The 14,705-nt window shown below is 38.9% G+C and overlaps 2 protein-coding genes across 2 annotated transcripts in view; one reads left to right on the top strand and one right to left on the bottom strand.

Moving 5' to 3' along the window:
- The window catches only part of LOC131437431 (RNA-binding protein 25), a 19,519-nt gene extending 13,957 nt beyond the window's left edge, over positions 1 to 5,562 (top strand). Inside the window, exon 13 of the transcript XR_009230764.1 lies at positions 5,423 to 5,562. The gene's annotated coding sequence lies outside the window, so the exon portion shown is untranslated. The remainder of the gene's footprint in view (positions 1 to 5,422) is intronic.
- On the bottom strand, positions 4,286 to 14,705 carry LOC131437448 (LIM domain-containing protein jub). Its single transcript, XM_058606811.1, has 6 exons — positions 12,912 to 14,705; positions 12,317 to 12,845; positions 12,101 to 12,241; positions 5,712 to 5,881; positions 5,412 to 5,640; positions 4,286 to 5,106 (listed from the first exon to the last, which is right to left on the bottom strand). Exons 1-6 carry the CDS (start codon positions 13,959 to 13,961, stop codon positions 4,862 to 4,864), a joined length of 2,364 nt encoding a protein of 787 aa, XP_058462794.1. The 5' UTR covers positions 13,962 to 14,705; the 3' UTR covers positions 4,286 to 4,861.

Genomic DNA, 14,705 nt, shown 5'->3' with positions numbered 1-14,705 from the left:
CTTATTCTGAATAACGTCGTATCGTTTTTTCCCTCGTATTTCATTTGTATTCCCCATAACGCTAGCAAAATCAAAGGTAGCTATGATTCGATCGAACCAAATTCGATCCAAAAATCAACGCCGTCGTTATTCAGAATAAGGGCGATTATTTTTCAGTTTTCATTCATGAAATTAAAATCTTGCACGAATCACTTCGGTGTCGAACTGAATATCATCGGAGGTTATTCTCCCTTTCGATTATCTCTTTAGCAATGTTTCTGTGGATGAAAATTCATCATCAAGTTTCACTGACACAAAAAGTCAACTTTGAGGTTCAGAGTTTTGGGGTTACTTGTTTCATAAATGAACATCGCGGAAGTTTTTTTCAGAAATTCTCTTGGACTGATTTTTTTTACTAGTGATAGTGGAATGAACTTTTTCTGATCATAGGTCACTATCTGAAAATACAAAAAAAAATTTTTTGGCGATTTCGTCACTTGTACGATTATATCTCCGGTGATTTTGCTTTCAGTGTAGCCTCATATCGCGAGTAGCATGTAGAACCATACACACACATATATACACTCATTGACTCCATTTTTCTTCGCTATCATTCACCGGATAGAGACATTTTGGATTTATTTATTTATTATCATCGGACATTACCGTCTAAATGATATGAGTGGGGAAAAGCCCGTTTGAGTGTACCAAAACATTTTAATGGCACTATTCTCAAAGAGGCATAAAAACCACTATCTTTTCTAATACACTAAAATTTACATATAATACATACAAAATTGTCGTTGTTAATAAATAAAACTATACAAACATCATACATTAATCATACAAACACCAATAAATAGTATACATAAATATCACAGTAACTGTAGTCTTCGTATAGAGGATGCAAATTTTTTTGATGAGTCACCAAACTCGAAGGTACACTCTGCTCGTGAAAAAGTACGTATCATTGAAGAGACTGGTTCGTGATATCCATAGCTCGTCCGATGAAACCTCGTTGATGATAACGACACATCGCGGGTTCTTCTAGTGGCTCGAAGATCCAAACGGGATAGCAGTTCGTGGGGAAACAATTTCACCATTCAGAATTTTCGCAACTGTTAAGGCTTGTTGAATACGATGACGACGTTCCAATGATTCAAGATTTAATAGCTGACAACGATCTTGATATGGCGGTAGGTTCTGCGGGTCACGCCAAGGTAGATTCCTGAGAGCTAATCGTATGAATCTTTTCTGAACTCTTTCTAGTTTTAGGTAGTTTAGGTTAACTGATACGGATTCCAAACTGGCGATGAAAACTCAAGAATTGGCCGAACTAGGGAGCAATAAAGAGATTTTAAGCAATATGGATCCGTAAAGTCACGGGATATTTTTGATATGAATCCCAGTTGTCGATTCGCTTTTTTAGTTATATGAGCCATGTGGGAGCTAAAGCTCAGTTTGTGGTCCAATATAATGCCAAGATCTTTGATTTCATTGACTCTACGTAACGGTATACCATCAATGCTGTAACTGAAGATGATCGGATCGCTCTTCCTATGAAAAGTCATTACGGCGCATTTAGCGATGCTAATGGTCAGCTGATTTGTTCGACACCAATTCACGAAGCTATTCAATAGTGTTCGCAATCGAACGCAGTCTTCGGTCGAATTCACGGCTAAATACAGTTTGAGATCGTCAGCAAATATAAGTTTACATCCAGTACCCAAAACGGAAGCTACATCATTAAAAAAGAGTATGAAAAGCAGGGGACCCAGATTACTACCCTGTGGTACTCCTGATCCATTGGTAAATGCGGACGATTCGCAAGAACCCAGTTTTACACGAATGATTCTGTGGGTAAGGTAAGATCGTAGCCAAGTATTTAGCTTGTGTGTGGCTCCGAGCAGACTGAATTTGCGAAGAAGAACTTCATGGTCGATACGATCAAAGGCTGCTTTCAGGGCAGTGTATATAACATCCACCTGTAATTTATTCTCCATTTGGTCGATATACATGTTGACGTAAATTGCAGTAAATTCGTTAAAACAGAACGGCCTGGCATGAATCCATGCTGATCAGTTGAAATGTAGCCAGCGATACGACGGAGAATAAATTGATTGACGATGATTTCAAATATTTTACTTCCTGCCGAAAGATTCGTAATTCCACGATACTGTTGGACATTTCGTCTATCTCCATTTTTAAACACAGGAAACATGTAGGATTGTTTCCAAATATCGGGAAACTTTGCCTCATTGAACGATTGGTTGAAGATTTGAGATAATGGTACCGATAAAGCAGCTGCACAGCGGCGGTAAATAACAGCAGGAATTCCATCAGGACCAGGAGAGAATGAGCTTTTAAGCTTTCTGGCAGCGCTAAGTACCATATCAGGTGACACATGAAAGGTGTTTAAATCGGCAACGTTGTGCGGCACTGTAGTTAATACTGAGATCAACTCAGAGTCAGATCCAGAGCACGGAGTAAACACAGAGGCAGCGTTTTGCAAACAGTTCACAAACAGTGGCTGTAGAAGATGCTGTCACTTCTTCAAGGTAGACATTAGGAGGTACATTTGATGTTTTCCTTTTCGAATTAACGAAGTTCCAGAACCCTTTGGGGTTACATCGCAATCCAGATTGAACTCGAAGAACATAAGACCTATATAAGACAGCATTAAGATTCCGATATGCAATGCTAGCGGCATGGAAATCGTGAGCAGTGACAGTCGAACGCCTACGGCGAAGTTTACGCTGACAGGCATTTCGTTTTCGGCGCAAAGAACGCAGTAGTGGTGTACTCCAAGGTGGGAAAATCGGTCTACGTGTAACGGGAAGATTTGCAGCAAACCAGTCTTGTAATACATTACAAAATTTAAATGTCATTGTGTCAATATCACATGGTCCAAACAATGTTTGCCAATCAAGATGGAGTAAATAACTTGTCAACGCTGAAAAATCGATCTTTCGGTAGTTCAGAGACCGGACATTACTAGCTACGGCTCTTACAGGAGGTACAACAGTGGGTGGTTGCATCGAAATAACCAATGGGGGTGGTGGATGTCAATCGGCAGGAGAGGAGCAGTTGATTTCTCAATACACAATTTTTGTTCAGTTGAACCGAAAACCAAATCAAGGACACGCCCGAGGTAAAAGGTTAGCATGTAAATTGAACTGATTGAGATTTAAGAAATCCATTCCATCAATCAAGGCAGAACTAGCAGGTGATAGCTGAGATAAATTATCAACACGAATATTATTATCAATAGATACCCAATTCAACCGTGGTTGGTTGTAATCTCCGCAGACCATTACCATATCTTCGGTAGAACCTGTGTCGCATAGCTCTTGGACTCATGCGATATGGGACTCAATAGTACGTACATCTCTGCTAATATCAGGAGGAATATATATAGCGCAGAGAAGCAATTTACGATTCCCAATGCTAACCGAAACGCGAACCTGTTCCAAGTTTGCCTCATGAGTAACGTTTACGCGTGAACTAATATGGCGATCCGAAACTGCAATTAAAACTCCTCCAAAGCTCTTTTTTCGGCTGTTGTTTTCATTTCGGTCGCAGCGGAATACGTTGAATGAGCTGCCAAATAATTGAATAGACTGAATTCGATCGTCAAGTCCGGTTTCCGTCATCACAATGATATCCAAATTGCAGTCACATATAGCTACGAAAGCAGCATCTATTTTAGAGCGCAGGCCACGGACGTTTTGATAGTACAACCATATACTGTTGAGATGTTGTTGAGAAGCAAGTTGAAAAGTAGTCTGAAACGGTATTATTCCATTCAATGTGTGTGCAGTATCAAGCCTAGCTTCGGGAAGACATATACGCTCTTGATTTTTACCTGGCGAACCAGGGTTGGCACTGGTTTCTAAGTTACATTCAGGAGTACCACCGATAGTGAAGTATCAATCCTAGCTACGGAGTGACATAGAGACATATGAATCTGCTATCATTTACCAGATGGAACCGTGTATAATGATTGTATGGCAGACGTCAATTGAAAATGTTATCCATATGAAGGTTCTCCAAATGGCTCGAAAAATATTTTCTAACAGATAAAGTAGAGAGTACGAATCGGAACAATAGGCAATGACCTAGCTGTAAAAAAAAGAAACAAGATTTAGAGGTCAGAGCGAAAAATTATAACACTAGGCTTCGAAGGGAATTTTAGGAGAAAATAGCAGACGGCGAGGGTCTTTGGAGAATGGCGGCCAAGAGGAATTTGTTTCTGCATCGTACGGGTACGGGTCATTTTCTCAACTAGTCAATTAGTGACAATACCTTCTTCTTCCCATTGAAAATTTGTATTTCAATAATTGTACAATTTGAAAAGGTATTCCCTAGAAAATAAGCAAGTAATAATGACATGGATCATGTTTAATTAATGTTATTGCAATATTGTTCATGTGGCGTTAATAAACTAAGTCCACCAATCTTCGTCTTCGTCGTTCGAGTTACTAGTGTTGTTGGAATGTTTTGTGATTGCAGAATGTCTTTTAATTTTTTAACACGGAAGCTTGATAAAAAACGACCAATTTCGATTGTAATATTGTTGCATTTAAAAGTACGATGGGAGGGTTAAAGTACCAATACGTCTATGTGGAAACGTTTAGAGCGACAATTTCGTATGAGTAATGGTTATAATATGAGTTCTGGCTTGCCCGCAATAGTTTTGACTCCTGGTTTTGGCATATTCAGTTAAAAGCATGCATGTCTTGGAGACGCGTGTCGTTCTAGTTTCTTGGCGTTCGATCAAAACCGTTTTTTGTTTTATTTCAGTCGTTCAGTTTGTTTGCTTTTATTGTATGTTGAAGTTGAAGATCCATTAATATTCGAAGCGGTCTTAACATCCCCCAATTCACCCCATATACTGATAGGTGGCCGACACCGGCTCCACAATTCTTCCGTGCATATCTTGCTGCGATATTTTCTGGATGTGACACGCCCGGCACATAAGCCTGCCCTCGAACGGATAGCACCGTTTGTCCGGTTCGTCGGTCAGCTGCATGCCACATTCCTCGCAGATGTAGCAATCCACGTGGAAGTCTTTGTCCATGGCCACTACCCGTACGGTTTCCTCCGTTCCTTCCACCGGAGTGATACCTAGCGAAAAACAATTTGTTTTAATTAATTTTAGGAAGCCACAAAAAAATCTACTAATGATTTGTAGTAAGTTATGCATTTGTTCAGAGGTTTTAGTTGAACTGCTCTGTGGCAATTACAGTTCAGTTTGAACTGCTGATGTACTGAAGTCGAAGGCGAAGTTCGAAAGAGGAATTACATTTGAAAAAAAAAACCGGTTAGGAAAATTAGAAATGAATTATCGAACGCCTTTCTCGCCGACGGGGGCTGTTTGTATAATTTTTCCCATATGAAAAAATAAACTACGAAACTAAATAAAACCGAACCTTTTCCACAGCTGGCGCACTTCGGAGCAAACATACTGTGGTAATCGTTGACACAGTAGATTTTATTGTCCACGTCGACGGTGAACGGCACTCCATCGAGGCATTCGTTGCACACACAGCACCGGAAACACCCGGGATGGTAGGATTTTCCCATCGCTTGCAGAATCATCTCCATAATCAGGTGCCCACAAATGGCACACTTTTCTGCGGTTTGCTGAAATCCGGAATACTGTGAAGAATAATGAATGATTCATGAAAGCTGTGGTTTTTTTTTCTTAATGGAATATTAGAGACATTTACCATATAGTCCTCCTCACAGTACACCCGACCGTGCACGTTGTAGAACGCCTTTCCGCGAAGGGCTCGACCGCAGGAACAACAAATGAAGCAATTGGTGTGATATAGGTTGCCCATGGCTTGGCAGGCTGCTCCGGCACCGGTTACCTTCTCCTTGCAGGTGTGACAGATTCCTACAAGCACAAATTGGACAATCATTTGTTTGGATTCGTGTCAATGCGAGAGATGCAATGTTTTGGTTTGCTACAGAGAGCAGATAGTAAGTAGGCTATGATTTCTTTCAGCAAATTTTTACCACCCTACACTCCACTAAAAAGGACGTACATTTCGTCCAAAGATTGGGCGATTGTTATGACAGAGATGAACTCAAGATTGCAGTGTCCCATACGGTCCATGAAAGAATGTTGGATTAGTACCCGTGAACCAGTTTTCAAGGCAAACTGGAAAATTTAACAAAAAACATAAAACGTTGAACAAATTATACAATGTAAAATTTACTAGTCTATCGTTTATATTCAAATAGTTGATGTCTGACGCTAGGTTGTCTGGTCAATTTTAGAGCATGCTTTAAGATACCATGAATACCAATGGTCATATACATATATTACCTATTCACTTAATAAAACAATAATGTAGTGCATTCGAGAACATTACTGCTTCTGAGTACAGTGATCGCTCGCGAAATGGGAAAGAATTTTGGCGCGTAGCATTTTGTAAGGTTACAACATTTCCGAACCGGCCCTGTTTCAGGCCCTGAAAACATTGACAAAAAAAAATTTTTTTCTTCAGTTTTGCGGTTTTTACGCGGATTTTTGAAGTAACGTAGTTTTTGTTTACGCGGTACGTATCTCCCGTACCAGTGTAATTATGATTGATTTACGAAATATGCGCAGAAGCATCTCGATTTGATTAAACTCGCAATGATATTTAAGTAGAAAAGTGAAATGCTATTATGATGCTCTACTAAGATTGGAATGTACTTATGTAAAGCTAGATTAAATGAGCAGTTTAGATAAGATAATTTTTAGATGAAAATAATTAGAAAACTGCTCGAAAACTACTCTAAAAACTGTTTGAATAATTGCTCGAAAATTTGAAAAACAGTTCGAAAACTGCTCTAAAAACTGTTTAAATAACTACCCGACAAGTTTAAAAACTGCTCCGAAAACTGTTTAAATGACCGCTCCTTTAACTGCTCGAAAACTATTTTAATAACTTTAAATAACTGCTTGAAACTGCTCGAAAACTGCTCCAAAAACTGTAAATAACTGCTCGTAAACTACTCTAAAAACTATAAAAATACTTGCTCGAAAACTACCCTAAAAACTGTTTGAATAATTGCTCTGCACAAAAACTGCTTGAAAAATCTTTAATAATTGCTCGCAAACTGCTCCAAAGACTGCTTCAAAAACTGCTCCAGAAAGTGTTTGAATAACTACTCAAAACCTGCTACAAAAACTGCTATAGATTGTTGAAAGAACTGCTCGAAAACCACTCTAAAAACATTAAATAACTGTTTAAAAACTGCTCGAAGACTACTTTAAAAACTGATTAAATGACTGCTCCAAAAACTGCTCGAAAACTATTCAATTAACTGTTTGAATAACTGCTTGAAAAACTGCTCGAAAACTACTCCAAAAAACTGTTTAAATAATGTTCGAAAATTTGAAAAACTGTTCGAAAACTACTCTAAAAACTGTTGAAATAACTACTCAAACCATTAAAAACTGCCAAAAACTACTTTGAAAACTGTTTAAATAACCGCTCCAAAAACTGCTCGAAAACTATTTTGACAACTGCTTGAAAAACTGCTCTAAAGACTGTAAATAACTGCTCAAAAACTACTCTGAAAACTATTTACAATTTAAAAAAACTGCTTCAAAACTACTTTATAAACGGTTCAAATAGCTGCTCGAAAACTACTCTAAAATCTTTGAATAATTGCTCGCAAACTGCTCCAAAGACTGCTTAAAAAACTGCTTTAGACTGTTAAAAGAACTGCTCGAAAACCACTCTAAAAACATTAAATAACTATTTAAAAACTGCTCGGAGACTACTGTAAAAATTGATTGAATAACTGCTTCAAAAACTGCTCGAAAACTACCCTAAAAACTGTTTAAATAGCTGCTCGGAAAACTGCTTCAAGCTCAAAACAGCTCGGAAATTGCTCTAAAAACTGCTCAAAAACTACTCCAAAAACTGTTTAAATAACTGCTCCAAAGACTGCTTCAAAAATTGTTCGAAAACTACTCTAAAACTGTATATATAACTACTCAAAAACTGCTCGGAAAACTGTTAAAATAACTGCTCGAAAACTACTCTAAAAACTGTTGAAATAATTGCTCACAAAACTGATTGAAAACTATTCTAAAAACTGTTTAAATAACTGCTCCAAAAACAGCTCGAAAACTACTCTAGAAACGGTTAAAATAACTGCTCGAAAACCACTCTAAAAACATTAAATAACTATTTAAAAACTGCTCGGAGACTACTGTAAAAACTGATTGAATAACTGCTTCAAAACTGCTTTAAAACTACTCTGAAAACTGTTTAAATAGCTGCTCGGAAAACTGCTTCAAGTTTAAAACAGCTCGAAAATTGCTCCAAAAACTACTCTAAAAACTGTTTAAACAACTGCTCCAAAGACGGCTTCAAAAATTGTTCGAACACTTCTCTAAAACTGTATATATAACTACTCAAACCCTGCTCGGAAAACTGCTACGAAAACTGCTTAAAACTGTTAAAATAACTGCTCGAAAACTACTCTAAAAACTGTTGAAATAATTGCTCGAAAAACTGCTTGAAAACTATTCTAAAAACTGTTTAAATAACTGCTCCAAAAACAGCTCGAAAACTACTCTAAAAACTGTTTAAATAACTGCTCCAAAAATAGCTCGAGAACTACTCTAAGAACGGTTAAAATAACTGCTCGAAAACTACTCTAAAAACTGTTTGATTAACTGCTCGAAAACTACTCTGAAAACTGTTGAAATAATTGCCCGAAAAACTGCTTGAAAACTATTCTAAAAGCTGTTTAAATAACTGCTCCAACGATTGCTTAAAAAACTACTCGAAAACTACTCTAAAAACTGTTTAAATAACTGCTCCAAAAACAGCTCGAAAACTACTCTAAAAACTGTTTAAATAACTACTCGAAAACTGCTCCAACGACAGCTTCAAAAACTACTCTAAAAACTGTTTAAATAATTACTCAAAAACTGCTTAAAATGTGTGAATAACTGTTCCAAAACTACTCTAAAAAGTTTAAATAACTGTTTTAAAACTACTCGAAAACTATTCTAAAAACTGTTTGAAAACTGCTCGAAAACTATTTTAAAAACTGTTTAAATAAATACTCGGAGTAGTTTTCGAGTTAAAATTGCTTAAATAACTGCTATCTTGTCTTCTTAAAGTACTTCGATTGTATGTTATATAGAAAAACTTGAATACGATCCAATACAAAAAGGGAGCTTGGGGTAAAACGAACATGATAGCGTTTCGTGCGGCTCTTCTAAATACGTGGAATCGATTTTACTAATCATTTTCCACAAAAAAATGCTTTGTGGTCAGCAGTATCATGCCTGAAAAAATGACACGTTTTTTTTTATCCATTTTCCTCACTGTGGAGTGTTCCCAACATTTCATGAAACCTACTGAACAAGTTTTTTGTCGTGAATACGACTTACTTTACTATGGGGTGCCTTTTCAAAATTTACCCTCTGAGAGAGTGATAAGTTTTTGATCGTGAATATCTCTTGTTGTATCTAACGAATCAACATAATTTTTGCTACATGCCATCGAAAATATGATCACAATTTTATGATAAAATTTTCAGTTGTGTGACGTAATCTCAAATAGTTCAAAATTAAACTTTTCTGAAATGTTTGGTATAAATGAGTGTCAAAGAGGATAATTCATAAGGCGCGTTTGCCTTTCTCGTATTTTGAAAGCTCATAGCTCAGTGATCTGTAGAAGGATTTATATAATCTAACTACCAATAGAATCGAAATTTTTCAACTTAAACGTGTATAGCAAAAGCATTGAAGTATTTCAATAGTACACTATTGAAAAACCTGTCTCATTTGACCCATGTCAACACCAGCCAATCAGAACGCATTCTGAGGAAGAGAAGAAAATAGCTGCTGCTGTACAACAAATCGTTCAAGAAAAATGTTCCGAAAAGTGGTGAATATCGTAGTGAGTTCCTCAATTTGGTCCTTCTGAAAGGTAGGAATGAATCCCGTACAGCATCCGGATAGTTTCTTCCAATGAAATGCAAATCCGAAATGAAACAATCGAAATTCAAATTCTATATGCTGCTATTTTTATAGCCGTTAGGACCGCCCATTAGTGAAAAACCTACAAACAAAATCAGGTAAAAACAAACCTCTCAGCAAAAATTGGATCAGTTTGGATTCTATCGCCATTGCGAGCAGATGTATTTTGTGTCGTTTGCAAAGCTAGTTTCGCCTCCGGCAAGAACGATTACGTCACAGCTGCCAGTCATAAGCATTGGTGAAAAAGCAACGCTGGAGATCATTACACAAATCAGCCGCACGGCTCTGAAAGTTTTCTAACGAACTATTAGGATTTCTTGCTCGCAAATCGAAGGGAAATATCCTCAGTTTAGTGCAAATCTAGAACTGTTTGATTTGATTTTTGCACTTTTCGCTGTGTGAAATTCACAGTAATCTAGATCAAGGGAAGCCTTCTTTGTTTTTGCGAAAAATGTGGAAAAGGGGAATGTTTGCATAATTCATACAATTGATCAACTAATTGATATTCGGAAGTGTTAAGGAACATGTCAGTTATTTTCGTATTCACGACATCCAGTTATGTCTCTGACATTACCCACCCGCCTTTTTTACTGACTTTTTGAATTAGTAAAATTTTCGAGTAATTTTTTTTTAAATCCTGATTGTGTTCTACTCTGGAAAAAATCGAAAATTTCAATTAGTTCCACAAAAAGAAAACGCTTAGATAATGACTAAATCTCATCCTAATTATGCTCTTCACAAGCCATCTATAATTGCAAGAAGAATGCCGAAAAAACGGATGGAAAAATGTTTCTAATTTTTCTCTTGATTCTTTTGACAAGAGAAAAATTTGGTTAAAAAAATCTTACCAATCTATATCAAAACAGATGTGTTTTTAGTAAATCGATTTTAAATGTTTGAAATGGTTTTTTTTTCGGTGTTGTACCCAATTGGAAAAATTTTCAATGTTTTTTTGGAAATTTGACAAATTTTGTGAAAGTCAATAGGACTTTCTTATGGGATTTGTCAGTTTTCAACTAAAGCTATTTGAACATAAGGACAATCTAACGCGGCGAACGTCCAAAAAGTTAAAAGCGGGTATGAATAAACGATATAAAACAACAGTCTGGATTAATGTTGGAAAAACAAAGTAAGCCAGGTGGTGTTTTGTGACAGAAAGTTTCAATACAATCTGAATGGGTGCTACCAACATTGCGACCGTTTTGTAATTTGTTTGGTTTACATTCAACAAGGCTTTAATATACGGTTTCCAAAGTTATGGTGACAGTTACTCAATAAAAATATTTATCAACTTGTGTTGCCAGTTTTATTTTTTTCCAAGCGGTTTCGTTTTCACCGTTTTCACAGCTACTGAGGGGTAGTTAAATTTGCGGTACAGTTTTGATAGACGAGTGGCATGTAGCGTTGTCAAATTAATTATTTTTATTTCTAGTGAAAACTCTATCAAGTTATTGAACTGGTGAATTAGTTTTCGCGATGGGAACACGGAAGCTCAACCCAAATGCAAATACATCAGCCAAGCGATTAGCACTCAGTAGATACAAGACGATGTAGCAGAAATTGAAAACCTGGTAAACTGAGCTGCATAAGCTCCCTGTGTATTCTTTCAAATTTTGTGAAAGCAGAAGATTCTGTGCAAATTTTAGTAATTGCTATTACCAACAGGGAAAAGAAGTGTCCCGAATTTATCGAAGAAGATGGATGGCAGCTGATCTATTATGTCGTTTTCGCTTGAGCAAAATAAAACTGACCCAGAGTAGTTTGATCAAACTATGATTAGCTGGATCAGATTTTTCACGGAACTGTGTTGGGGTCGCACTAAGACAACAAACTCGAACCAGGCTCTAAACTGACCCGAACTTCCGTTCACTAACGTTGAAACTAGGTTCGAAACTGGTTTCGAACAAACGGTTTGACAGCAGTTAGGATGAAAACTGTGTTAGGTTTGACATCAAGCGAATCAAAACTTAGCCACGAAGGAGGCCATGAAGTTTAGCAAGTGCTTCGGGGAATTGTACTGGGCCTGTTTTGTTTTAGCTATTGCACAGTATCTTCGTCAGAACCTCAGCTTTGGAAGCAATCTGCAATAATGCCATAAACTATCCGCGTACTCACCGAAATATTCGCCCTGCTCTTCATTCTTTTCCATTTCCTCCTCGAGCTGTCGGGTAAGTTCTTCGATCTTGCGTTCCGCTTCAGTGGGTCCCGTTGGACGGGGCGGTGTGACATTGTACGGCAGCAAGTTCTTCGTCAAGCCTACGGGAAAAAGTGAAACAAAATCCGGTTCAATCTAGATTGCTGTTTTGCTTCCCATCTCTTCCGAATTCATACGTTTTCCGGATCCACTTCCGGTGCTCAGTTGTGATGGTGTGGGCGAAACGGCCGACGTATTCCGATTGCCGCTAGCCGTTGTTGTTGTTGACAAACCTGAGAATGAGTTTTGAGCACTGTTCGGTTTACTGCCGGGAGTTGCGGTAGTTGGTCCACCTCCACCAGTACCGGCTGGCATTGAGGCCGATGACTTACTGGAGCCGTTGGGTCCCATTTCCAGTTCGCGAAGCGTGGCATAATGGCGTTCATGATTGGTGGCGGATGACTGAATCTGACCGGAAGCTGCCGTGACGGTGGTGGTGGTGGTGTTGGCAGATTTAGCCGATTGCTGTGACGGTTGTGGTTGTGGGGATACTGAGTATTGTCGTTGTTGATATTTGCTACCACCGGTCATGCAGACGTAATCGGAACCGTTGATGTCTTCCACGAACGATTTGTTCAACGAGCTTGAACCCGATATGGAGCTGCTTCGTGATGGAGAGTTGATTTTGGTTTGATGTGATTTCATGTTCTCGGTAGATTTCGGTGGCTATTAGCGAAAAAAAAACTAGCATTAGTTTTGACGTTTGCAAATGCAATGATTCGTAGAACTTACCAGTGAAGGGGCCCCTGCTTGTTTGGCAGATTTCTGCTGGTCATATGGAAGGGCAGCCGAAATCGGAACTCCCGTAGCGTGGTATTTCACGTTCGGCAGCTGAACTGGTTGAGGTTGTTGAGCGATTTTTAACGAGATGTTACTGCTGGTTGGGGAATGTTGATAGATTCCACTGGAGGCTCCCTGTCCGATCGAAACGTATCTTGAATTTGCACTGGGGTTCACAACAGTAGTTTCGTAGAACGGCAATTCACCGGCGTGATATGGTTGATTGTGAGATACCTGAGGACTGTTAGCTTCATTGCGATGATAGTAGATTTGCGTGGAAGCTTTCGAAGCTTGTGGTTGAGCTTGCTGGCCGGAAGCACTATGAAGATTTTCATATATTGGAGGTTGCTCTAGTAATTCCGGTGGCTGTGGAGTGTGAGCATATCGACTTCCACCTCCATTAGATGGAATCTGTGGATGGCTTGAACCGACTGGAACTTGAGGTTGTGCTTTGACATTGTTCGATTCGAATTTTCTTTCGTACATTAGACTGTCTGCTTGCTGAGCCTGAGTTGGAGTATAGTAGTCTATATTCTCGTATACCGCCTGATAGCGAGGATCGTAGTACTGGGCCGGTGGTGGTGGTGGGGGTTGTTGTATGATTGAACGTGGACTACCGCCACCACCGGAATGATGTGATGAGCCTCCGATCGAATGGGTGGGGCTATTGCTAACCCGATAGTATCCCACATGCGCAATGTCACCTGGTGGTTTTCTACCAGCTGCTACTTGAATCGGATTCTGATACTTGTCGTAGGCACGGGGATCGTTCATGATCATCACGTTTCCGGAACCCATGCCCGCTGATACCGGAACGTAATGATTTTCCATTCGCATTGGTCCGACGATATTTTGACCCCGCGGTACGCTTTGCAGGACCACGGTTTGAGGTGAAACCATTCGCACTGCACTTGACCCTGAAGCGTTTCCTTCCAGTCGCATCTGATGCATTTGTGCAATCAGTGCTGCATCGGAGCTTTGAGTATGAATGTGATTTGACATTTTTGCTTTCGGAGTTTTCGATCGAAGGAACAAAAAAAAATCGATACTCAAGTAATCCTTTTGTTTCTTCAAACAGGCAACTTTTAGGAATGAACACAATTTCACTATCTGCTTCTAAGTGCCGAAAATCAAATTCACATTTGCCTTCAAAATTGCTCCACCTTAATTATGTTATTCCGTAAAAAAAAACGAAAATCAGACCGGAATCCCCGAAAATACCTTGCCTGAAGATGTTTTCTTCACTATTCCACACCAACACAACACAAAAATACCGTCATCATCATCAACATTACTCACTCCAGCAAAAAAGGAGCGGAAGAAGGCACACGATGAGGGTAATTTTTTTTTGTTTTCCCTTGACCTCTCTCACTCGATGTGTGGCTGAGCCTCTTTTTCTGACACGACTGGATGTGCCGTTTCTTTCTTCCTCGATCGTTACGTCGCGCCTACTCGTTCATTTTTTTTTACCTTCCCGAAGGGAGTGATTCAGTCTTTGTGAAGTTAGAAAATTGCAGCTTCTTATTTCTTTTTTTGCGAGGCCAATTTCAGCAGCCTTTGGCAGACATCGTTTCCTCGGTTGACGTTTACGGCAATCGGCTACTCTCAGGAATGCAACGTGCCTAAGTGAAGGATTCTACTGGGTGAAAATTAAACCGAAATTCGACTTTTTCCCGGAGGGTGGGAAAGTTATCACTTCACTACACTCGTTTAGTTTTCGCTTTGCAGCAGAGCAGCTCCTCGACA

Source organism: Malaya genurostris, chromosome 1 (assembly GCF_030247185.1).
Source record: "Malaya genurostris strain Urasoe2022 chromosome 1, Malgen_1.1, whole genome shotgun sequence".
NCBI lineage: Eukaryota > Metazoa > Arthropoda > Insecta > Diptera > Culicidae > Malaya > Malaya genurostris.
Note: the sequence above shows the minus strand (reverse complement) of the source record. Positions and strands in the feature narration are given on the sequence as shown.

Bases quoted from the DNA above. Each gene is read 5' to 3' on its own strand.
- LOC131437448 (XM_058606811.1), bottom strand. From the start codon at position 13,961: ATGTCAAATCACATTCATACTCAAAGCTCCGATGCAGCACTGATTGCA. The intron at 12,242-12,316 runs GTATGAATTCGG...TTTTTCCCGTAG, and splicing joins CGGAAGTGGATCCGGAAAAC to GCTTGACGAAGAACTTGCTG. The intron at 5,107-5,411 runs GTTCGGTTTTAT...GTTTTTCGCTAG, and splicing joins GTGCGCCAGCTGTGGAAAAG to GTATCACTCCGGTGGAAGGA.